This window comes from Grus americana, chromosome Z (genome assembly GCF_028858705.1).
Source record: "Grus americana isolate bGruAme1 chromosome Z, bGruAme1.mat, whole genome shotgun sequence".
In the NCBI taxonomy this organism is placed as follows: domain Eukaryota; kingdom Metazoa; phylum Chordata; class Aves; order Gruiformes; family Gruidae; genus Grus; species Grus americana.
Window position 1 is genome coordinate 32,542,593 of NC_072891.1, and position 23,986 is coordinate 32,566,578.

Genomic DNA, 23,986 nt, shown 5'->3' on the forward strand with positions numbered 1-23,986 from the left:
TACTTGTTAGTTATTGCTGTGAAAATAGTGAGGAATTAACTTTTCTGTAAAGTTTTTGTATTCATAAACTTCTGATTCTTATTTCAATTCTGAGCTGTTAAATAGCTCTTTTACTTCTCATATTTTAAATCACTGGGTGATGTTAGTATGTCCTTGTTAAGCAGTCAGGGTGAAATCCTGCTGGATTTGAGGACTTGTGAATATTGCTGTTGACTTTAGGTTTGCAGTAATTTCCTTCACTGTGCATTCTTTTTTATATCAAGAGTGACTGATGAATGCATGGATTTTCTGCAGTATTTTCTACAGGCAGTAGGACTTGAATAGTTAACTCTACGAAGTCCATGTGAAATAAATGTCAGTACATTAACTCAAATTGTACATTTTTACTGCAGGGAGAATTGGTGATTTCCTATTGAACTGACAGAAAAGAAGAAATTCCCTAGGGTTTGTTTTTTTAGGTTTTTGGGGTTTTTTATTTCTTTGAATTTTTGTTTAGTTTGGTGGGTGTTTTTTGAGTCTTCAGAAGAGCGTCTGTGGGTCTAATTTATATATTTCATAGACTGTGGAATTAGCAGTAAGCTTAGATTGGAAGTTTTGCTGGTCACAAGAGATGTGTTTTACTAGGGTTTATACACAGTTGAATTGTGTTATATCATAGATAGAAAGGCAGAATATATTAATCAATCCAGCTTTCTTATTCTAGGTTGCTATGGTGTTCCTTCCCATGAAATCCATAATGAATGGTTGTGTTCTCGATGCAGAAGAGAAGCCTGGACAGCTGTAAGTTTCACACGTTGCTTAGTTATCTAACGTGTTAGAGATTAAAGAAAAAAAAGAACCACGATTGCATATGGAATGTAGCCTGTGTATTTTTTTCCTGAACACACACTTGCTGGTGAAACAGTATTTGTAAAATACAATTAGATTTCAATATCAAATGTAATAGCATTTTGATAGAGAAACTTGGAGTAGGTTTATACACTCCAGAAAAAGATTGGCTAACAGAATATAGTTGTGCGTAAAGCATTGTTCAAGGAAACAATTGAAAATTTAAATGCATATAAGATAGAGAAAAATTGAGATTTCCTTTAAATATTTTAGACTTTTGGTATGTATGTGTGGGCAGCTGGAGAGTAGAGAAAGAAAAAGAGAATAATAAATTACAGTCAAGAATGAAATTGTTCTTTTACAGCATTTAAGGTTTACTGTGCTGTATAAGCAGGAATTAAATTGTGAAGCTGTTAAATACCTATTATTTTATTAAAAAAAAAGTGTAAAACAGTTGTATACAGCAAGGAATAAATAGACAAGCAATTAATAGTTCATAAAATCTCTAAACATATACTCATTTAAAAAAAAAAAAAAGTTAAAAATTTTACATTTCACCAATCTGTCACTTGCCCTGCTAAGTCATCTGATATTTGTTTTCCTTAAAACAGCTTGAGGAGATGTGATAATTAGTTTTGATGGCAACATAGCTTTTCTTCATTAAGTTGTTGAATCAAAAGCAGATATTTCAGGTTCCTTAAAAATGTAAATCCTTAAAATACATAAGAAAATTTTTTAGATATGTTGAAAAAGAATTCAAACTATTGGAAAATACAATATCACTTTGTCAAACATCACTTCTTGCAACTATGAGAGACACCTGTAAGAAATTCACAATCACAGCATTAGTGAACGGAAAATAACAATAAACAATTTGATTTTCCTGTTGTACACATTTGTTGTCAACATTTTAAAGTTCTTCTGTGAATGCTAAAAGTTAAGGAAACAAAAGAGGAACTGATGTTTTTAATCCACATGTTACCTAAGCTGGGGAAAACAAAAGAAAAAAAGTGACTTAGAACTGCTCATTACAAAAATATGGTCTATCTATAATGTTTAGTCCTGTGTTCTCTCAGTGAATAGCTATTAAAACATTTATTGAATCAATTTCTATCTCTGTAATGGGTTCTCATTTTAGTAGGAGAGGTATTCTTACTAGGTAAAATCCAATTTTCATCTTTCATTGGTAGCCAGAAAACCTTGTTATAGCTTCCTTATCAGACAATTGTGAGTTTCAGGATGTCCTGAACTACTTTTTTGACTGTTCTAGAGTCAGGGGAAGGCTGAGGGGAAAAGCCATAAGTCTGTTCTAGCGAGTGACAGGTTGCCATTAACTCAGAATCTAATTATCAGTTAAACAAACAGGGTTAGAAAGTCCCTCTGCTCTATGAAAAAATTTTGTTAATTTCTTTTCAGGGGAGATACAGCTAGGACGTGCCAGTATGGGAATTATAGGGAGAATGTTTTTATTCATGGAATACTGTGTATGACAGCAATAGGACTGAATCAGATCTTTTTGTCAACAACAGTGAAAAATTTAGAACATTGTCTTGGAATCTGATATTAAATGCAGTATAACAGTAATACATTTGAGGGGGAATTGGGATGGAGTCTTTGTCTTTTGACTGTAGTGCATTTTTTAAAATCAGAAGTCACTGAAAAATAGTAAAACAAAATTCAGTCTTGTAATTTGTTAATGCTGTGTTGTAGAAAGGATTCTAAAATGGTTCTGGGGTTTGAAGGTTATTTTATAAATGTTTTTGAAGTGAAAAGGGTGTTCACATAACGCAGCAGTTGGTGAAAGATAAGAACAAATGTGAGATAATGATTGGGTTGACTCATCTATGTTCACTATGGGGCAGTAAAGGGGGAATTAGGTAATATGATAGAAAAAGGAAAATATTTGGGAAAAGATTAAAGCTTGACTTGACTGGGATTTTTCTTTGATAGACTTTTAGAGGAAAAATTCACACCCAAACCCAGCATTAATTTGAGAAGAATTATGCACATTCTACTGAATAGGTTTAGTTTTATTCTGTGATGATGCATGTGTAAGTTTCTGAAAATAAGGAAGATCTGATTTTTAGGGAAAGTGCTTTTTGGCCAAATTATTTGAGGAGATGAGATGAAGCAGTGGAAAAGGTATCAAAAACATGGCAAATAGCTGAATGGAAATTTTACATGAAGAGGTTTTAATATAGAGTTTTTGCAAAAGCACGCTCTAGGAACTGGAGAGAAGTCTCAGTGGATTTCTGGAATTTTATGTGTTAGGTAACAAGAAGGTAAAAAGTGAAATGGAGCACCATTTTTACTGTGCAAAGGCCAGACAGTATGTGTTGCCTGCTTGGACAATTTATTTGATGTAAACTTTGGCTGTTATATATTTAACTGAATTGTTGTGATTTTGTACGTGTATTGATTACTGTGCAGCTAAATCATTAGTGCTGACAACTTCATCTTTCTATAGCTCTGATTTGGTGACCTGAGTGAAATGAACTTATGCCCCAAGAGAGCTCTTGATTCAGATATATTTGTAGAATAAAATTCACATTCTTAATGTCATAAGTTGTCGTTCAGTTGGGAAGTTTTAATGAAACGTTGAAGATTGAATAGACCTCACTAGTAAATTTACTTAAAACTTGTCCTCCATAGTCTGCTATCTTGTATTCCTTGTTATTACGTGTTGTTCACATGTATATGTGAACTGTTCATTGTTAGCTGAAAGATGTAGGAGTGACAGATAGTAAGCATCTGCTACCTCAGTTAAATAGCAAAAATCCAACAGTTTCAAGGACATGAATAATGCTCTTTTATTTACTTACACGTGTATGATACCCAATTCACTTTTTTAATAGTAGGGTCTCTTCAAACTCTTGAGATGCTGAAGCAATCTCAGAACTATTAGTGATCATTTCTGAGAGTTTGCAGAACTCAGGTGAGGTGCTAGCAGCATGAAAAATTTAATGTTGCTTTTTAAAAAGGCAGGAAGGAGGTGACCCAAGGAATTATGTGACAGTCAACCTATCTTGGATTCCAAGAGAAAGACTAAACAAAAGATGAATCTATCAATTTCTATACACCTAGACAATAACAGCATACAGAGAGATACATATTTTAAGAACAAACCAACTAATTTTTTACTGTGACAGCTCATGGGATTAAGGAATAAGCAAAAGATTTCATGCATCCTAACTTTCACAGGCTTTTGATAGTGTTTTAAATGCTAATATTCAAGCGACAGAAGAGATAGGAAGTAAATCAATAGTTGCCAAACATACAAGAATATGGATTTGCTCTCAACCCTCAGTATCTCAGGCCACCAGCCATCATTCTCATCACACTCTTAAAATGACTAAGAGAATGATAAATTTCTGTGCATATTTTACTGATTATTTTTCATGTCCTTATTGAACATACATGGAAAACTAGGCTAGTGTACTTTAAGTCATTTAAGGTGATTGCACAGGAGATGGGAGAGTATATTTCATGTGAAGCTACCAAGGTGTTAAACTTACAGAATATATCAAAGTCTTTTTCACAACGGTCAAGTATGTTTCAGGTATTATTAAAAATATTATTTTCTTCAGTTATTTCAATATTTCAATAAAGGGAAAGGAGTAATAAGAAGTATTCCTGATGCATTTTCTGTAAGTACCAGGAGCGCTGGGGATTTTGTAGGCTGAGATTTACTAATTGGGGTTAGGATTACTGTTTTGGATCCTACTATTTTGTAGGACAATAATAATATTACCATATTGAAGAAATGGTGTAAAATAAATCATATGGAATTCAACAGAGGTAGGTACAATACTTGAGAGTAGTTACCAGTTATGCACATATAAGATGGGAGTGCCTACCTAAGCAGTGACTCCTGCTGCCAAGTGCAGTTGTGACCACTCTGGTCACAAACCGAATGGAAGTCACCAGTTTTATAGAACGTGAAACATCACACCAGGATGTTTAAGCCTTGTACTGGAAGTAGAGCCTGAAAAACACATGAACAATCTTTCTGCTCTCTTCAGCTTTGAAGAGAGCCCAGCTGAACAACTGTGTCTAACAGTGAAGACACATGGTTCAAAAAAACCATGAGCCTGAATGAGATGGAAGAAAACAAGAGGTGCAATTGAAATTGCCAAAAAACCAAACCAAAATTCTTTTAATCGTTCCTGATAGACCTCGATCATTAAGGGAGGACTGAAAAAATTAACCACCTTAGTATAGTCAGGGGAAGACAGAAGGGAAATAAGTAGCATTCGCTCATGTAAAATTATATGTGTGTGGCAAACATTAACACAATCAATTGCTGTTCTCTCATTGTAGGGACAAGATGACTTGTAGCAGCTTTAAACTGCATCAGGAGAAGTTTATGTTAATTTCAGGAAATTTTCTGAATTTTTATTTCAAAAAATAATAAACTACTGGAATAGGTTGTATAGAGATTTTGTAGATTCTACTCCTTCATGAGTTTTAAAACACGTTAGACAAATATTTGTCAAGAATGGTTGAAGAAAACTTGATTATACCTTGAGGCAGAAGGATTAAATAGATACTGAAGTTTCTTATTTCTATGGTTCTCTCTTTGGAGAAAAAATTACCAGTTTGATATACAACTTAAATTTATTATGTATTTTTGCTTGCATGGAACCTTATTGCTGACATCAGCATGATTAAGAATTGCTGATACTTATTTGGGTCCTATTTATCATTTTAAGATCATGTTTCTGTCTCTTCAGAGTTTGGACAATAAGCTTAGATTATCCTAACAACTTTTCACTTCAAAATACTTTTATCTAATCTTAGCATTATACTTAAGATAAATGTGGTTGTTTTTTAACCAATCTTCTGTACATCTATAAAAAAAGGCAACTTACTTGAATATACTGCTGCCCAGAGTACTACTTTCCATTTTAAAAATCTGCAATTTATGTTAGTCATGCCAACCTGCAGCTGAAAGTTTAATGCTACCTTTGAATTATATGCATGTTTCTTTTATGAATCAGGTTTTTTATTTGTTTAATTTTTTTCTATATCTGTTGTTGTGATATTTTAATTGTATTTTAAATTGCCATGTAGTGCCATAAGTCTCTCTGGAGAGGGAGACATAATTAAAGAAAATTATCTGAACGACTGTTTTTTTGCTGTAGGGAATACAGAGTGAGTGTATTTTACATTCCGACTAATTCTGTTCAGACTTCACGTTTCTACATGAAACAAATGAAAAAAATTGTATTCATCTAAATTCTTGTTCAGGATAAGTGTTCCTAAAACCTACAGCTGTTACAGAAGATGTGAAACTGAGATTTGACTCACTGTGGGAATTTTATATCCAAATGTCTGAAAAAAATTCAATTTGCATCAGAAAAGTGCACAAAATTAGAAGACTTAATAATCAGAAAATACCTATTCCCTGAAACTCCAACTTCCTGAATGTCTGAAATTGTTTTCCTTTGGCTTCACATTGATCCAAGACGGAGGAGATTTAGCTGAGGAAGACCTGTCTGAGGAATTCCTTTCTGGGTAGGACTTTAAATCCTGAAGGGAAGGTTGATTGGAAAACAAGGAAAAAGAAAGGCTTTGTGCAGTGGAGAATAAAATGGAAGTTATGAAACATTGGTATAAATACTGGTTCAAAGTTCAGAATTAATTTCTTAGGAGAGAAAGTTCCTTCTCATTCCTCTGCTTACACAATTAAGTATTGTTAAATGATACTTTCCTAAACTCCCAGCAGCTATGTTAACTTTATAGAAAATTTGGTCTCTACTAGGTTTTTGTGTATTGGTATCATTTTGCAAAGCACTGAATAATGAGAACACAATAGAAATGAGAGCTGTGTTAATAGCTAAATGAAACTATTATGTGTGAATAGCAACTATGAATGTCATTAAAATATGGAAATAGAAAAATGCCTAATGGACTCAAATTTACATAGCCAGGCTTTTCTTTGATGGAGATTCTATTTTATATTATCGGGGGAAACTGCTTTTGAGATTCAGAAACATACTGTTTTCTAGCAGTTGCAGCGTCTCTAAGTAGCTGAAATAGTATGCTTTACAATATTTTATGTCAAATTTTTGCCTTCCAGGATACACTAGGATTGGTGATAACATATCTTTATATTTACTAGGCAGTAGGTCCTGTTTGATAATGATTATTGACAAAAGAGAAGAGTGATACCGAATTTGTTTATGTTAATGGACAAAAAATACCCATAAATCAATCCCCCAAAACAATTAAAAATCAAATAATATGAAATAAGTCATCTGCATGGGTCCTGAAAGTGTAACTGTATTCATACAAAGTGCCTTGATTGAGAACAAATGCCTCATTAATCCTAAATGCTTCAGCTAAAGAAAGCTAGTGAAGTCAGGAAGAATAATGACTGGCATTATAGAGAATGCATCGTACTGTATAATGTGCAAGGATGTGGTCACCTAGCAGCTATAGTACATAAATGTAAGTACCTTTATTATTTAGAGGACAAAAGGATTTGGGACAGGAAAGAGAAAGAAGAGCAAGTAAGGAAACGGGTAAATGTGCTTCAATGCCTTACTTCATAGTAAGCTAGCTGTTAATAAGGCTACCAGGGAAGCTGCATGACTTTTCACATGTTCTTCTAACCCTCCATAGCAGTACAGAAATAGTTCAGCACCTAATGTGATTTTGAGAACAGATCCTATGTTGAATAGCCAGTGTTAAACAGCTTAAGCAGAATATTTTTTCTGTAGCTGAGCTTTTTTGTGCTTTATATTTTACTATTGATATTCAAACTTCTGGATTGTTTGTATTTTGTGTTTAGAGGAGCCCACTACATCAGTTGAAGGATTTTTTTTCTTTTTTCTCCCCAAGACATGAGAAAAGTGGCACACAGGAGCTTTCCACAATCCAGCTGAGAAACTGCCCTATTTAACCCTACTGAAAATAATGATTTTGAACAATCTTTTTATAGTGGTGCGTTTCTCACTGATACGGTGTCAGCATTTCCACTATAAACCTTGTTTTTAGAGCCTGATAATGGCAGAAATTAACTCATTACATATGAGTTGGTATACAGTGTCTTAATTTTCAAACTGATTTTGCTACCAAGCTTTAAAAGCATTTGGATTTTGTTAATAAAAAGAAATTATTGGGCATTAAAATCTGACTGTAGCAGGAAAGGTTAAAACCTTACGTTTTCTGTGTTTTTCTCTTTTATTTTCAGAAAAGTAAGGCCTTATTTTATTTATTTATTTATTTATTTATTTAAAATTTGGATTTTCCTGGACCTCCTCTCCTCTGCAGAAAGGTGCCTTTCTGGGAGAATTACTTAAAAATGCTGATGGTAGCCATGAGTGGACTCAGAGGTGGAGAGCATGGTATTTCTTTCTGGTTTTGGTAGTAGTCTAGTAACAGGATATGCATTGCTTGTAAAACCCAGGTTTAACAGGTTTGTAAATACTGACTTTCCCTGATGCTGTCGTAGAAACTGAATCGAAGACCGTTAAACCTGGAAAATATCTTTTTAACCTAAGTGCCCTAATGCTCAGACTCAGACTCCATTTTGACCTTGGATTCCCTTCATTGCAGTTCACCAAGTCACCCTTTGCCACCAACGTCCATGTGAAAAGGCTTGATAGCTTTGGGCACCTCCAGGTGTGTGGGTATTCTCATTTTACTAGAGGAGGGGGCTGTCCATTCCCTGCAAGGGTGAAGCAGGATTTCCAGCAGATGTAGCTTTGAATCTGACCCTGCTTGGAGCTGGAATTGGACCAGAGAACCTCCACCAACCTCATCAGATCTAAATTTGTCCTCAAAGACCTTACTGATCTCCAGGAGTACTGCTGCAAAATCACTGAAGGGGGGAAAAAAAGCTGGAAATAGCCAGTAACAGGATATTCTGCCCTGCATAGCTTGTGCTCGGCTGCTTTCTTGAAGATACAAATTTTCACCTAAAGATGTTCAGGTTTAAATCTAATATTTACTGTCACTTCCAACCATTGTCTTATAATAATGGGAATAGTCCTACATATTTTTTTATCAGTAGAAATACTATCATTCCATTTTTGTTTGTGTGTTTGCTAAGTATCTAGCCTCAGTGTTATTCTCTGTCAGTGATTTTCAGTCTTACTATATTTTGCAGGAACAATGGTCAGTTTTGTGTTTTGTATCTAATATCAATACTTATTTTTAAAACAGCTAATCTCAGTCCTTTTGACTTCTTTTCAAAAGGGAAGTTGTCCATAATCTTTCTTGTTTGAATGCTTGGGAATAGTTGCTTTTTTCTTCTGTAAACATTTTCTAAAACTGAGTGATCAATAACTGCTATTGCAGAAATTATTTTATATTCAGCAATGAACAGTCTCCATTTCATACTTTATAAGTGCTTTTTACTTCAGATATGCACATGCCAGTGAGAAAGCACGCGTAGGCCACCCTGCCGAGTGTGGATGTTGTATTTACTCCAGTTACCTGTAATGAATGTTTTGATTCTTACTTCGGTCTCAGCCCTGCCAGTTCCCATTCCTTCTCTGGCTGCAGAATTCTCTCCCTACTCCGATTCCCCATCTGACCTCTCTTCCCTGTCTTTTTCCAAGTCTTCTTATCCCAGCCAGCTCTCTCCTGCTTGCTGCATTTTTGCAGATCACTGTTCTCAATAACGCTATGTCACGAACAGCACAGCAGAAGACTACTTGCCGTATCCAAATGCGCATCTGTGTTAATGCTTTTAGGAAGTATGACCTTGGACATTACAAGGCAATTGGAAGAGAAGGTGGAAGACTAAGGCTATCTGTTCTCAGTTCAAAGGTTCCTCTCTAAAAACCCCACAGGAGTGGCTTGAAGAAAACAAAAGATGTTTATCAGCCTTAGCCATACAATTTGTATCTATTTGACTTGGCTGTGGCAGAGTTCAAGATTAGATGTCTGTTTTAATTAGTTACGATTTTCTACAAACTAGCTACTTTTAAATGAGACTAGTAAGTCAGCATTATTGTGACGCAGCTTTGTAGCGGTTCACTCTTAAAACTGTTCCGACCTCTTACTAGAAAAATTTGGGAAAAAAAACCTGTCTTAACCACTGTTCTTAGATTTTTCAGTGCTTTTAGACGCTAGTCAGACCCAACAGACACACGTGGAAAATAATGGAAGAAAAATATGGAAATGTATTGTTAACTGGATAAATAGTGTCCTACTTAGTGCTGAAGACATTACCAACACTTGCAAAGCTTCAAACCGCTAGCCAAACGTGTACTTTCTTGAGATGATTCATTCTGGTATCACTGCTAAATAAAGCTGTGATAATAAAGTTATCACAATAACTTTGTAATAATAATATAATAATGAAGTTCAGTGACTGCATTCTGTTTGTTTTTTGAAATCACAAACCTTACAAACACATGAAAACTAAATTAAATGTATATTATATATAATGTATTATGCAGTGCGTACTTAGCAGTGCCAAGTAAGGGGATTTTCCTAATATCTAGGTATCTTTTCTAAAACATTTTAAAATGTACTTTGTAAAGCTCTAAAATGTCAGGTTACATAGAATAGTAAGATCTGCCGTAATTAATTAAACCAAAGTCTATTCTAGCCTGTTATCCTCTCTCTAGCCCAGCCAGAAATGAATACCTGGGGAAGAATATAAGTCTTGAGCAAGCATTCCGTAATGCTCGCTCAATCTCCTACAATATGCAAATAAGAAACTGCCTTAGCCAAAGACAGTAGCTTTGTATTTACTAAGTAAAAGGTAACCTTTCTCTTTCATGAACTTGTGCAGCTTCTTTTTCAAGTGGTGTAAAATTTTAGCATCCACATCTGCCAAACAGTCATATATTCTGTGAAGAACATTTTTGTTTGTTTATTTTAAATCTGCTGCTTTCTGTTTCTCTTTGATAACAATCAACTAGTTATTGTATTGGAGTACTTAGTCAAGCCCTTTTCCAAGTCCCTCATGATTTTACTGGCATCTCTGGAACACTGTACTGTCTTCTTTTTCCTGACCTGACCAACTGCAGCTTGCATAGTTATCCCTTGTGCAGAACCTGTTGCACCTGGTGTTTGCTGAATATAAGCTTTTCTTTTATGAGGCTTGTGAAGTAAGGTTAATCAGAAATGAACAAGATCTTGATAAATTATTGATATATTCTGGAACACAGGATGTAATTAAGCAGGGAAAAGTGCAAGATACTGAAGCTAGAATACAGACAAAGGAATTGGGAGCAACTCTACCAGCCTCTGCTGTAGAAGAGGTCCTGAAGGTTATAGTGTGTGAGCTTAGCAAGTCACTGCGATCCAAAGGTGAACACTGTGTGAACATGTATCCCTAGAAGTAGAATGCAAGATGTATCAACTAAACATGCTTTGCCTGACTGTGGTGGGTTGACCCTGCCTGGGGGCCAGGTGCCCACCAGAGCCGCTCTGTCACTCCCCTCATTCACTAGACAGGGGAGAAAAGGTATAACGAAAAGCCTATGGGTCGAGATAAGGACAGGGAGAGATCACTCACTAATTATCGTCACGAGCAAAACAGACTGAACTTAGAGAGGGAATTCATCTAATTTATTACTAAGCAAAACAGAGTAGAGCAATGAGAAATAAAATCAACTCTTAAAACACCTCCCCCCACCCCTCCCATCTTCCCCGGCTCAACTTCACTCCCGGCTTCAACATTCCCCCCCTCAGCGGCACAGGGGGACGGGGAGTGGGGGTTACGGTCAGTTCATCTCACGGTGTTTCTGCTGCTTCTTCATCCTCAGGGGGAGGACTCCTCTCATCATTCCCCTGCTCCAGCATGGAGTCCTTCTCATGGGGTGCAGACCTTCAGGAGCAAACTGCTCCAGTGTGGGGTCCCCCACGGGGTCACAAGTCCTGCCAGCAAACCTGCCCTGGCGTGGGCTCCCCTCTTCACGGGTTCACCGGTCCGGCCAGGAGCTTGCTCCAGCGTGGGCTTCCCACGGGCCACAGCGTCCTTCAGGTGCTTCCACCTGCTCCGGCATGGGGTCCTCCATGGGCTGCAGGTGGAATCTCTACACCCCCTCATCCTTCCTCCATGGGCTGCAGGGGGACAGCCTGCTTCACCATGGCCTTCACCACGGGCTGCAGGGGGATCTCTGCTCCGGCGCCTGGAGCTCCTCCTCCCCCTCCTTCTGCACTGACCTTGGTGTCTGCAGAGTTTCTTACATCTTCTCACTCCTTACTCCTTCTCACTCCTCTCTCCGGCTGCAAAAGCTCTCTCTCCCTAAGTGTTTTTCTACTTCTTAAATATGTTATCACAGAGGCACTGATTGGCTTGGCCTTGGCCAGCGGCGGGCCTGTCTTGGAGCCGGCTGGCATTGGCTCTGTCAGACACAGGGGGAGCTTCTAGCAGCTTCTCACAGAAGCCACCCCTGTAGCCCCTCCCGCTACCAAAACCTTGCCACGCAAACCCAACACACTGACATCACTCAGGAGTTGGTCTCATTGCATTTCAGAGGGGAAAACATGGCTGGTGATCAAGACAGTGGGTGAAAAAGTTGCTGTTCTTTAACCTACTAAGATGCCGTAGATGGAAAATGGCAAAAAGGAAAGGGCAATCTGGTTTTCATGGGTATGATACATAAAGTAAAAAAAAAAAGCTTAAGCTACAGCAGGGAATCTTCAGGTTAGCTGTTATGAAAAAATTTCCTAATGGCAGGGATGTCGAAGAGCTGGAAGAGATTTTTTGGTTGATTATGTGGACTACATCTTACAAGGAAGTTGTTGAAAATGTGTCAGACAAAATTCATTAGGAATAACATAGGTTTTATTTTACTCAGTCTTCATCCACTGACATAGGTTATATATTTCATTTAACTGGATAAATATAGTTCTTTGCAGATGCTGTTGTAATTTACAGGGCCTTAGAGGAAAGGAGGAAGAGCAGTTTAACAAGAAAGGGGATTGTGTGGGGCATGTTCACAGTTGTCCATAAGAATAACCATTATATGACTTACTATATATCCCTGTCCTATGGCTTGGCTGAACTCTATTGCCTTGCTGTGTCATACAGCTTCCTGTCTTATACAGAATGCTATTGCTGATGAAGTAAGTATGCAAATGTGGAAGTGTGAAAACTGCTTTTTATAAGCATAACTGTCAATATGACTTTGAATTTTGGCAGTGTAAAAAATACTCAAAGACAACCAAATGCATTCATTTTAAAATATAAATGAGTGTGAACAGGCTTGGGTTTTGTGTGATATTTATCCATGCAACAATTTTTAATATGGAGCTGTGTCTGAGGAGTAGCATATAATTCCCAAAACAGGTAATACATGTTTTGGATATATCTACCGAAGGAAGCAAGGTTAATTCACATTGACTTCAGGCTTTTGCTGCAGTTTCTAGCAGTGGTTGAAACAGAGAAATGAAAAATAAACCAGATTAGGAATGCTGGTTGCAAAATTCAGTTTCATTGTAAACAAGGGGAGGTGTTTAGTCCAGAAACTGTGGATATGATCTGTATTTTTATGAAAAAAATGCATCGTTTCTACTAAAAAACTAAAAGATGAAGTGAACGTTAGTGTGCTAAAGTTTGTGAATTATATGGAGATATCTTACTTTATACAGATACAGGAAGAGAGAGTTTTATTTTGTAATTCTAGAATGTTATGGAGATTTTTTAAGCAGATGGGCAATTTAAAATGGTCTAAGATTTAATTTAGATAAGTGTAAAATAATATGCTTAAGAAATTATTATATAATGCAAATACAAATTACAAAATCACTTTTTTAAAGGATTTGCAAAGTAATAGTGAATCAGAGATTGAATATGTTCTAAGGTGATGTTCTGCAATTAAGTCCATTCGTATCCTGATTTTTACACACGTGCTGAGAGCAGACACATGTGGATGCTCTAACACTCTCCCTCTTTGTCTGTGAGAACATGGGTAATAACTGTTAATGTCTATGTGATTTCACTGCCATCCATGGCAGGTATACCTGTATTAGGAATATTAGTCTTTCTAAATATCAGGTCCCCTGTGTTTTCATTGCTTGCAGTATTTTGAAGGGTAAAGTAATATCCATGTCTCATGGATATAGGACAATATATTGCAATACAGGCATGATTTACAAAATGGATTTAATGGGCATTAAGCCTGTGATCCTTCCCACGCAGGTTTGCTATGAACACTTCTGAAATTTTCTAATTCTTATGGGCATAAGTTGTTACAGCCTGTATCCAGCGGTCAGTGAACAATCATTAACCACCACCACCACTGTCTACTCACCAAAGATTTGTATAGGTGGGTTTTGAGAAGAGATTATATTTGGTTCTTATGGGTCCTGCATAGGGGAAATCTTTTTCCAGCTGGTAATGAGGATATTTACAGCCACCTTCTCTCTTCTGTAGGCTGCCTTTCCTTCACCCCTTTTTCTTTTCTCTTTTTTATTTTTTTTTTAACTTAGTGTGAAAGCTCTGCAGTTAGTAGATAAGGATTATGACTTCTGTCTCTTGCAGTGTCTGATTCACAATTCTTTGTTTTTACAGTGGTTAAGACACAGTAAACCTTCAGAAGAAATTTGTTAACATCTTAAAGTCTTTTCTTGTGCTGTTTTAGCTTAACTTGCTTGTGGAACTTCTTTAGGGCCTTGGACTCTCTCTCTACTTGCATTAATAAATTACACAGCAGATCATCAGATTAAGATTTTCTTTAAAAGTAAAAAATACCTATTAGAAGCAGGAAAAGGTCGTTATTATTCAAGTAATAATTTCAAAGTAAGCTGTCATAAGAACATCAAAGCTTATAAAACAGGGGCAAAACAAATGTTATTTTGCAAAACAGAGAAGTAGTCAGTTAAAGGTTTTTTATGGCAAATATGAAGAAACTGCTCCAATTAAAAATAATCATGATGGATTCACAGCTGGAGGATCCACTGAAATTCTAAATTTGAAAGTGGAGAATGAAGCTTTCTCCCCCACAAAGATTTCTATTGAGTCAGACTCACGCTCTCTTCTCCAGTCTGCAGATATTATTCTACCTCTACATTGTAAGCTTCATGCTCCTGCAGAACTGCACATGAGTTGGGGATCAGGTCATTAAGAAGTCCTGCATTGCTCCTTTTTTAGGAGAATATGGTATTTGACTCCTCTTGAATGTGTGTTCTATTTTAAGTATTATTTTCTATGCTGCTTGGCTCATTTACTTTGTTACTTTCGTATCATGGAGACATGTGCCCATCTATTTTTACTGTTTTTATCTTGCACGTTCAACTGTCATATATAAATCTAACAAGTTGGACACATTCTATTGGTCAATATCTCACTATGATGGTGGCCAGGCACTGTTTATAAAGATGAGCAACGCTGATAGCAGAAAAGATGACCCATTTACTCAGGGTGTTAAGATCAGTCAAAGGAAGAGCTGAAGAAATAGATCTTTCCTCTGCTGATTTGTAAGCAAGATTCTAAGGTGAATCAGACTGAAGAGGATGCAGTGCTATAGGATTACTCTGTGGTTGTGCTAAGGTAGTCTTCAGGATTCCCAGGTAGGTTTAAAGATCTGCAGACTGTTTCACACTGTAATTTTCACATATAAGTGTTTGCCTTTAAGAACTGAATGCCAATTAGAAGCAAATTTCCCATGACTGTAGTGGTACTTTACTGAAAACAGTGCACTGTGCCCATTAACTGTTTAGTGGAATTTTTGTTGTATTATTTCAGAACAATTTCAGCATGGTGAATGAATGTCTATAAAGCCTTAATAATGTGATTCCTTAGTATCTAGTTTAGGAAAGTCTTTACCTCATGCCTATGCAGTTCAGTAAATTTCCCAGTTGAGTGATGTTTTTTTGAAACCAAAATATATTCAGGATAAGACAGACAGTAATGGTTCTTCACATAGTTCGAGAGTAAACCTGTGTAGATGGCAGCACCTTGCTATCCTAATGACATCCAAAGAAGGGCAACAGACAGAATGTGAAGATGATTTGAATCACCTTGAAGAGTAGTTAAGGGAATTTAATATGTGTAGCTTGCCAAAAAATATACCAAGAGGTTAAGATACCAGAATCTACAAAGATTTGGAAGATAATTATGTATAGGAAAGAAAGGGGTGATTATGTATAATGGTTGAACAGCGTTGCAAAGGGTAATGATTTGAAACTAAAATAGGAGGTGGTACATTAAACTGAATTTTGCATGTGAATCTAGAATGGCATGAAGTTTGTTGACTTGATATCTCTTTCACAGAGAAGCGGAAGACTAATTAGTGTTAGAGTAATTCTAGCTCCCGCTATTTTGCTCTGTCTTCAAGAGTGTGGGCCCTTAGGAGAGAACGAGAAGAAATAACCTTCCACCCTTGTCTCCTTCCCTCCCTCTGTCTCTCCTTCCATCCCTGCCTTCTTCCCTCCCTTTCTCCCTGTCTCCCTCAATCCCTTCCTCCTTTCTGTGTTCTCCCTTCCACTTCTTCTCTCCACTGCCCTTCAAGCCCAGTGAACTTCTGTCTTCTTGTGTTGGGCTTGATAGAAGAGAAGGTTTCCTAAGATGAAGCAAGGAAAGCATTCCTAAGATGCTGCATTCTCACCAAGGTGCAGCTAATTGAATACAAATGTTGGTTGTGGAAGAAACAGTTTTACTTATTCTCCAACAGCCAAATGGAGAAATCCTATGCAGTGATGTCCTTCCCCATCTGAGCAGCTTCCTCTATTGAAGAAACTAGCAGAAGTTACAAACAGTACAAGCTGAAGCTCCCACTCAGTGCTGTAATGGCTGCCTCCTTATGTTCCGTTTTTCTTCTTTATATGCTGAAACTATCGGTTGCTTCTCAATCACCTTTGCCTGCCTGAAGGAATTGGTATTCTGAGCCTTTGGGTTTCCTGATTTAATATCAATGTTTACTATTACAAAAGGAACTGATCTGGAACATGTTAGGTCCCATCCCAAGGCTTTTGTGGGTAAAGTGATGAACTTCAATTCTCTTCTTTACAACTATACAATAATATTAAGTAGTTAAAAGGGTACTCAATGAGAGGATAGGTTACCCGTTCTCCATGGTTTTGGTAGGTAAGGCAAAAAGTTATGTTCTTAAATTGCAAAGAAGATTCATTTGTCACAAGGAAGTATTTTTTAGTTAGGAAAGGTTTTTCTCATAGGATATGTAATAAATTATTCAATTAGATTTCTGGCAGACATTGATAATCTTCAGTATTGGAGGTTTTAAGATGAGGTCAGACTGGAGTATTACAGTATTACGTATGGGTTTGTTTGTTTTTTCCTCTGCAAAGGCAACTTAAATGTAGAGGTTCAGGAGACAACTCTCTGTGTATAGATATACAGTCACAGGATATCTTAACTTCATTTTGTGCTTTTTGTTCTTTTAAGAGACCAGAAAAATGGAGACAGGAAAAAATAACTAACATTGGAAACACTTTCTCATCTGTTCCTTTGAAGGGACAATTTAAAAAAGAAAAAAAAAAAAAGAAATAGGATAGGTAGATTCAGAAAAAGGAGGAGACTGAAGAGGAAGAGAAGGGTTGGAAAGTAGAAAAGCCTGTGTGTCTGTTCAAAGCCACAGTTTTAAGTAGAGGTAGGAAAAGCCCTGTGTGTTTGGCATATTATTTGGGAACTACTGAAATATACCTTGCTGAGTGCCCTGAAAGCAGGTGGAGTTGTACTGACAATCAAGACAGTGGAGGTATACTGCAACAAAGGGAACTTTTGCAAAAAGCATAAGCTTCCCCATATTCTGTAGGTTTATAAATTTGAGAACTGTCAGGAAGAAATAGATTTTCAAAGTATTCGAATTGGATCAATGGCTTGTAAGTCAGTTTCTCAGTAACTTCTATTAAACTAATTACATGTCATTTTACTTTTTTTTCCCCCTTAGAAAGCTGCATGGCAAGTCCAGCCTTTCTGTGGCAGTACTGATTAAATGCCTTCATATTTGATATAGCTTTCAAAGTGATTCTGGCACTTCATTTAGAGTAATACTTAAAATTTATTTTTCTTTAGTTTTTTTGTTTCCATTTTCGTTATTGTATTCTTGTATTTTTCCTGTAAGAAAATGCAATGCTTGTAAGTGGCACGTTGTAACCCAGTAATTAATTACATTAGCAAATTACATATCCTTTAGATCAGCTGAATAAAACTGATTTGTAACCAGTTAATAAAGCTCACTTTTTTCTACACTATTTTTATTTTTAGGAATGTTGTCTCTGCAATTTGAGAGGTGGTGCATTAAAGCAAACTACTGACAAGAAGTAAGTAATATATACTTTGGCATTGTATGTGCTTGTTTTAAACTTTATTCCCAATCCATTCCCGTGTACAAAGCATTTTTAAACCTAATTACTTGACAGTGTCCCTTTAAGCTGAATCATTGCAGAATTAACATTATTCCTATTGAAATGTGCCACTGGCATTTTGTGAAATAGTTAGATGCTGAAATGTACATTTGTTTTAGTATTTGCACACACTTCCTTGTTCCAAATTCTATTCTGCTGGCCTTTGTGTAAAGAAAGTAAATGAGAGCTCATTTATCATTGTTTGCATGGCTAAGTCTTATCAAACAGCGAAATGTATTTTCTTCTGTGGTCCTGGAAATTTATGATTACAGAATTTAATACAGTACCTTTGAAATTCTAGATAAAATATTTTTAATGAATTATTTTTATTTATTTTATTATAATTAATATTAAAATAATTCTAGATTTTGAAGTGGGTTTTTTTAAATACACTTCTGTCATACACTGTGAAAAATAGTATCGTTGCTGACATCATGCTATTAACAGCATCAGCATTTTTCTCCGTATTTGGATGACAGAATGCTATAGCAAGTAACCCTAACAGATAAAATGGAAAATGTTACAGCTTAATATTTTTTGAAGCCCAATAGTGGAACAGTCCTTATGCATTTTGAATCTTCTCATAGTTAATTATTTTAGTAACTTAGCAATATCATGTAGACCTCTTTCTTTAACCCTTTGGAATGCAGTGGTAAGAGGTGATCTAGTTGCAACATTCTTCCACTCAGTGATTTGCAATTAGTTGCACGACCCTTGTAAATTGTCGATTAGGAGGAAGTTTTATGTGAAAATTACAGCCTGGATCTTACCTTCTGAAGGCATTCATATTGTAACCATTTTAATAGATGTTTTGACCAACAGATGAAAATACTCAGCTGCTTTTTAGTTTTGTTTTAAACTCCCCTGAATTTGCTACTTGCTTTTCTTACCACCCCCCCAAAGAAAATGACAAAAGTGTTATCTCAATAGGATTTTTCATGCCCTTTTGGTATTTACTGCTGATAGATTGCATGTTGTATCTTTAAAAATATGTACATCTTTTTTTGTAGATCAGTTAAAATGTTTTAGAAATGTTTCATAAGATTTATTCATAGAAAAAAATACACAGAGGTTTGCAGAAAGTTACTTTCTCTGCAAAACTATACCTAAAGTCTTTGGGTTGCATTATATTCCTCTATAGGTTTCTGTTACAGATTTATGAAATGGGAGTTCTGTAAAAGTAGTTCAACTCTTATTTTCCTGTTTCCATACCATGTTACAGTTGCTACACATTGTTGAGTCTTTAATCTGTCTTTCAGTATTAGCTACCAGTCCAAACTTTTGAGAGTTTTCAGAAGAGTATGTTCCAATTAATTCGTTTTTCTCCAATAAGTGTGAAATCCAACACATGCATTCTCTTCACTCCTTTCCCTCTCACATACTGATTAGAGGTGTAGGATGAGCATTACTTAGATTTAAAAGCTAATTAATCAAACATGGCGGGTAGGAGTGGTGACAATTTACCATATAGGAGAGCTGAGATTCCTTCTTTTCAGCAGAACATGGCATTTGTTTTGAGTCCTGTTAGGTTGAGAGATGTCAGAGTATGAAGGTTTGAGTGAAGATCTATTGAAGAGGCATTTTATTTATAGCATTTCTGTCTCGTAAAGCTTAGATGGTAAGACAATGTAGTTTTGCAGGTGAGCAGGCAGCAATGAAAAGAAAAAGGGTGTTATTAAAAGTTGAAAAAGTCTCAAAGCAAGACTTTTTTCTTGAAGTTAGAACATAAACAAAACTGTCACCATGATAAGATGATAGATCTACAAGCTTTATCAGCTTTCATTTGGGCTGAACTGTATAACTTTCTAATTAATATGTCATCTTTACATACAGCTCTTACTTCACACTGGCCAATAAAACCTTAATGTCACGTGACAGCAGTTTGTTTAGTCCCTATATATCATATTACACTTTTCCAGATATTTTTGTCAAAGATGAATTACTGAAATAGCACCACTCTAGTGCAGGAAAGAGAAATGATTTCTATTCTGCTGCATCACCCTCTATCTCTTTTAGCTCCAGTCCGCATTCGTGTTAATCTGCTAAGATGCTCATGTAATGTGTGTCTCTGGAGATCTACAGGAAGTAGAGTGAGGCAAGCATTCAGGGCTTACAAAAAAGAGCCAATGGGGTAATGAGACAAGATGTACAATGAATGGCTGAGAATACATTAAGTATGAGCCAAGGAATGGAAATGTTTACCTTCCCTAAAAAAGATTTTAGAAATAGTCTCAGAAGGCTACTCTTGGTTAATAAAAATGTCATTAGCTTCTCTTTTTCTTCATATAATGTGCACTTTTAATATTAATTTCAGGCTTTTTAAGTTTCATTTAGCCTTTCTTATTTTGAGATTTATGCATTGAGCCAGTATTTGGAGGATATAGTAGTGCTTTCTGATGAGTATAGGAAGTACATAGCATCATCCTGACACATCCGAGAAGTTTTCTGAAGTTGCATTGAAGCCTGACATGTAGCACTGGTCCTAGGCACTTGACAGGTGCTTTCACTGCTAGAGGGGATCCAGTTCACGCTGGGCATTACAGCAATAGCCTGATCAGTTTGCTGCTTCTAGGCCTTTGTGTCTGTAAACGGAAGGTCTTGATGGTATACTTTGTTTTATGCTTCAATAGATGTATGACTGATTGTGGTCATGTGTGTTGCCTAAGAATAGTTACTCAGGTCTGAGTAATGTTAATCCAAAATGCTGTTGGTGATAAATTGCACACGAATCAAATAGTGTGGTCTTTACGTATGCACCTGGATAGCACAACTGCAAAACCTTTGCACTTAATAAATTGAATGTGAAAGATGCTTAAAAAAATGTTACAATAAAACCCCAGTCTGAAATTATATTTACACAAATTGGTAGTGTTTAATGTTTGTTAAATATGTTTCAAACAAGCTTAGGAAATCCTAATAAGGAAGTATCTAGAGAAGGTTGCCTTTAAAAAAAAAAAAAAAAAGACACAACAAGTAATGAAACATCTTAAACACTTGTATTTCTATGGGGTTTCTTGGTGGTATTCTTGACTTGCCACTTTTCACAGGTGGGCACATGTAATATGTGCAATTGCCATCCCAGAAGTCAGATTTGGTAATGTCACAGAGCGTACACCGATAGACATTAGCAGAATACCTTTACAAAGATTAAAATTGGTGAGTAGTATATTTATATGTGCTTCATATATTCTTTGCTATTAAGGTGTTCCAATATTTGAAATGTATTAAAAATCTGAATTGTGATGATTATTGCCAGGTACAGAGCAGTAAACTGTGTTTAAGGTAAGGAATAAATAACCAGGGTTTTATCAAGATGGGCTTTTTGACATATAATGGCAATTCAATAACACTGTTGAAAGCCTTTGGTGTTTTTAGTAACAGAAGTTCAAACCTGCCCTCCCCAAAAGAAGAATAACAAACTTGACCTGTGTCAGCTGTGAAAGTGTCAGTTTTGGAACCGTATTGGTGATAAAAGTCTTGAAAGCCAAACAAACTGGGAATATCACACAGTACTTGTTTGTGAGGTCTTTTTATAATGTATTTTTAGCTCAAGGAACTATTTATGAAGGTAAAAAGATGCATGATCTGTTACGTGGTATCTCTGCCATCTGGGTGTTGAAAAATGTGCACAAAACAGATCACACATTATATTGGATGAAAAAAACCCTGTTTTCTGAGGAATTTCAAAAGCTGGTGGAAAACATAAATAGAAGTGTATCATTTACTAACAGTTGCAACCTGTGTTACATCTAGAATAACACTGTCATTCAAGATGGTTGATGTACATAAGCAGAAGATACGCATAAGTGCAATATAAGAGTATTTTCCTTGCTGTGTTACATGAGAATTACTTAATTTGTCAGCGTGTGCATCACTGTGGTGCCATCTGATAGAAAGTAAGTGATTAGTGAGCCATTCAAAATCTTAGGGAAAAGATATCATCAGTTTTCTGAATCTGCCCCACACTATTTCCAAAGTCATTCTTGGTCTCTCTGACCTTATACTTGCTCATTTTGAACTATTAATCTTTTCATAACATTTTCATTTCATTTCATTCATTATCTTTTGTGTTTCGTGTAGTTGTATTTCTAAATATGTAGGTGCCACTTTGCTTTAAATTGATAGCCTGTCCTTCAAATGGTAATCAGTACTAAATTTTTGTTCAAAACTTTAAAATTATTTTTTTCACATGTCCTTTTAAAAATAATTTAAACCACATTTCTAAAGAGTATGTATAACTTTTTATAAAAATGTTCTTCCTAATCTGAAAATAAAACTAGCAGAAGCACTGAGAATTAATTTAATATGTTCAGTCTTATATTTTGAGGATCTTAAACAGTCACAGACATGTGCCTGGTTGGATATTACTAATTCAGGGGTTGAAAACACAGGAATGTTTAATTTACCAGATACTGAAATTTATTTTCTGGGCTGTCCATGACTTGAACTGTTGTAAGAGTAATAAGAGACTTTTGGAGAAGGCTTGAATTACTTCTAAATCACTGATTATGAAGGTATGGAGACAAAAGTTGTGAAGTTACATGATTTACAGTTCCTAGGTAATTTCTGTTGAATATGAAGCAATTATGTTAATCAGTTATTTATAACTGAGAGCTTTTTCTTCTCTTTTCTTCAGTTGATAGAAGATTGCTTATAGTCCTTAGTACTTTTTCAGTTGTTGAAGGCTTCCTTCAACGTGAAATGACATTGAAGCACTACAGATTGTATTAAGCTGTATATACCCTTTTAGTCTCCTCTGAGTCTCTGAATGTTTAGAAATACAGTACTTGCCTTCCTTAATGCTGTTTTTTAAAGTAAAAGAGTTTGTATATTTGAGTGGAATGAATGAACTCAGCTGAATACAATAAAAATGAGAGGCAGGGTACTTTATAACAGCCGTAAATGTAGGATTGCTGCAGGTAGTGGACAGCCTTACTGTGAGGGAAGGAAGCACTATAATCCTGGTTTGGCTCATTAAACCTTACTTTCCCAAGACTTAGTTTCTGACATTGAATTTATAATGAAATAGCTAGGCTTGTACTAATTTAAGGGAAGTAGGCAGTTTGACCATTTCAAAAAGCTCTGTAATGATTTAATGTCAATAGACCAATAAAATGCTGCTCCTTGGTAAAAGGAGCAGAGAAAAATCTGCTCTAAAACCACCAGCAGTCTATCTGCTTTTAAATTTTGGCTTTTGTTGCAAATAAGTTGCTGTATCTGATGGTTTTACTCTGCTCTGTTTCACTGTGAATACCATAGCTAAACATAGTCTCCTGAAAAACATTGTAGTATTCTGTATTTTTTAAAAAAAAATTTTAAAAAGTGGATATTAGATGGAATTGCATGGATACGTTATATTTTCTCTAAAGGCCTGTGTATTAGATACTTTCTGTAAATTATTTCTCTTGTTTCCTGAAACATGAGGTTCCTACTTCTCTAAAAAGGTTGCATATATATGCCACATCATTCTCAAATCAAACGTGATCCTTATGTCACTTGTGACTGGTGTTGCTACAGAATAACAATTATGCTGTCATACCCACTGACATTGTGTTCGTTGCCTCAGGGCAACCCCAGGAGTTACATCTAAATTAATTCTCTTTTGTTCTCTAGGAATTCCCATCCCTTTTTTCCCCCCACTTGGCCCCACTTCCACTCTTATCTTTCATTCCTCTCCATTATCACGCACTCTATACTTTGGAATAGACAGCTGATACCATCTGCCTTGCCGTTAACTTCTGTAAAAACATACTGAGTGATTCACACTGACATTAGCTCTGGGAATCTGTGAGCTATTGATTTGGACCAGTTTTCCCCTTTGAAATTGCGGGAATCACCAATGCTGCTCTTCAGCAGCCAGTTGCTGCTTCACAGCTTA

General features: G+C 36.1%; 1 protein-coding gene across 14 annotated transcripts in view; it reads left to right on the plus strand.

The window, feature by feature from the left end:
- KDM4C (lysine demethylase 4C) overlaps nucleotides 1–23,986 on the plus strand; it is a 268,964-nt gene that overhangs the window by 166,717 nt on the left and 78,261 nt on the right. For 13 of the 14 annotated variants that reach the window (XM_054809237.1, XM_054809233.1, XM_054809234.1 and 10 more), the window contains 3 exons: nucleotides 704–780; nucleotides 17,969–18,024; nucleotides 21,156–21,264. In XM_054809237.1, coding sequence (XP_054665212.1) covers nucleotides 704–780; nucleotides 17,969–18,024; nucleotides 21,156–21,264 — 242 coding nt within the window. The remainder of the gene's footprint in view (nucleotides 1–703; nucleotides 781–17,968; nucleotides 18,025–21,155; nucleotides 21,265–23,986) is intronic. The other variant, XR_008574612.1, reaches the window with a different exon arrangement.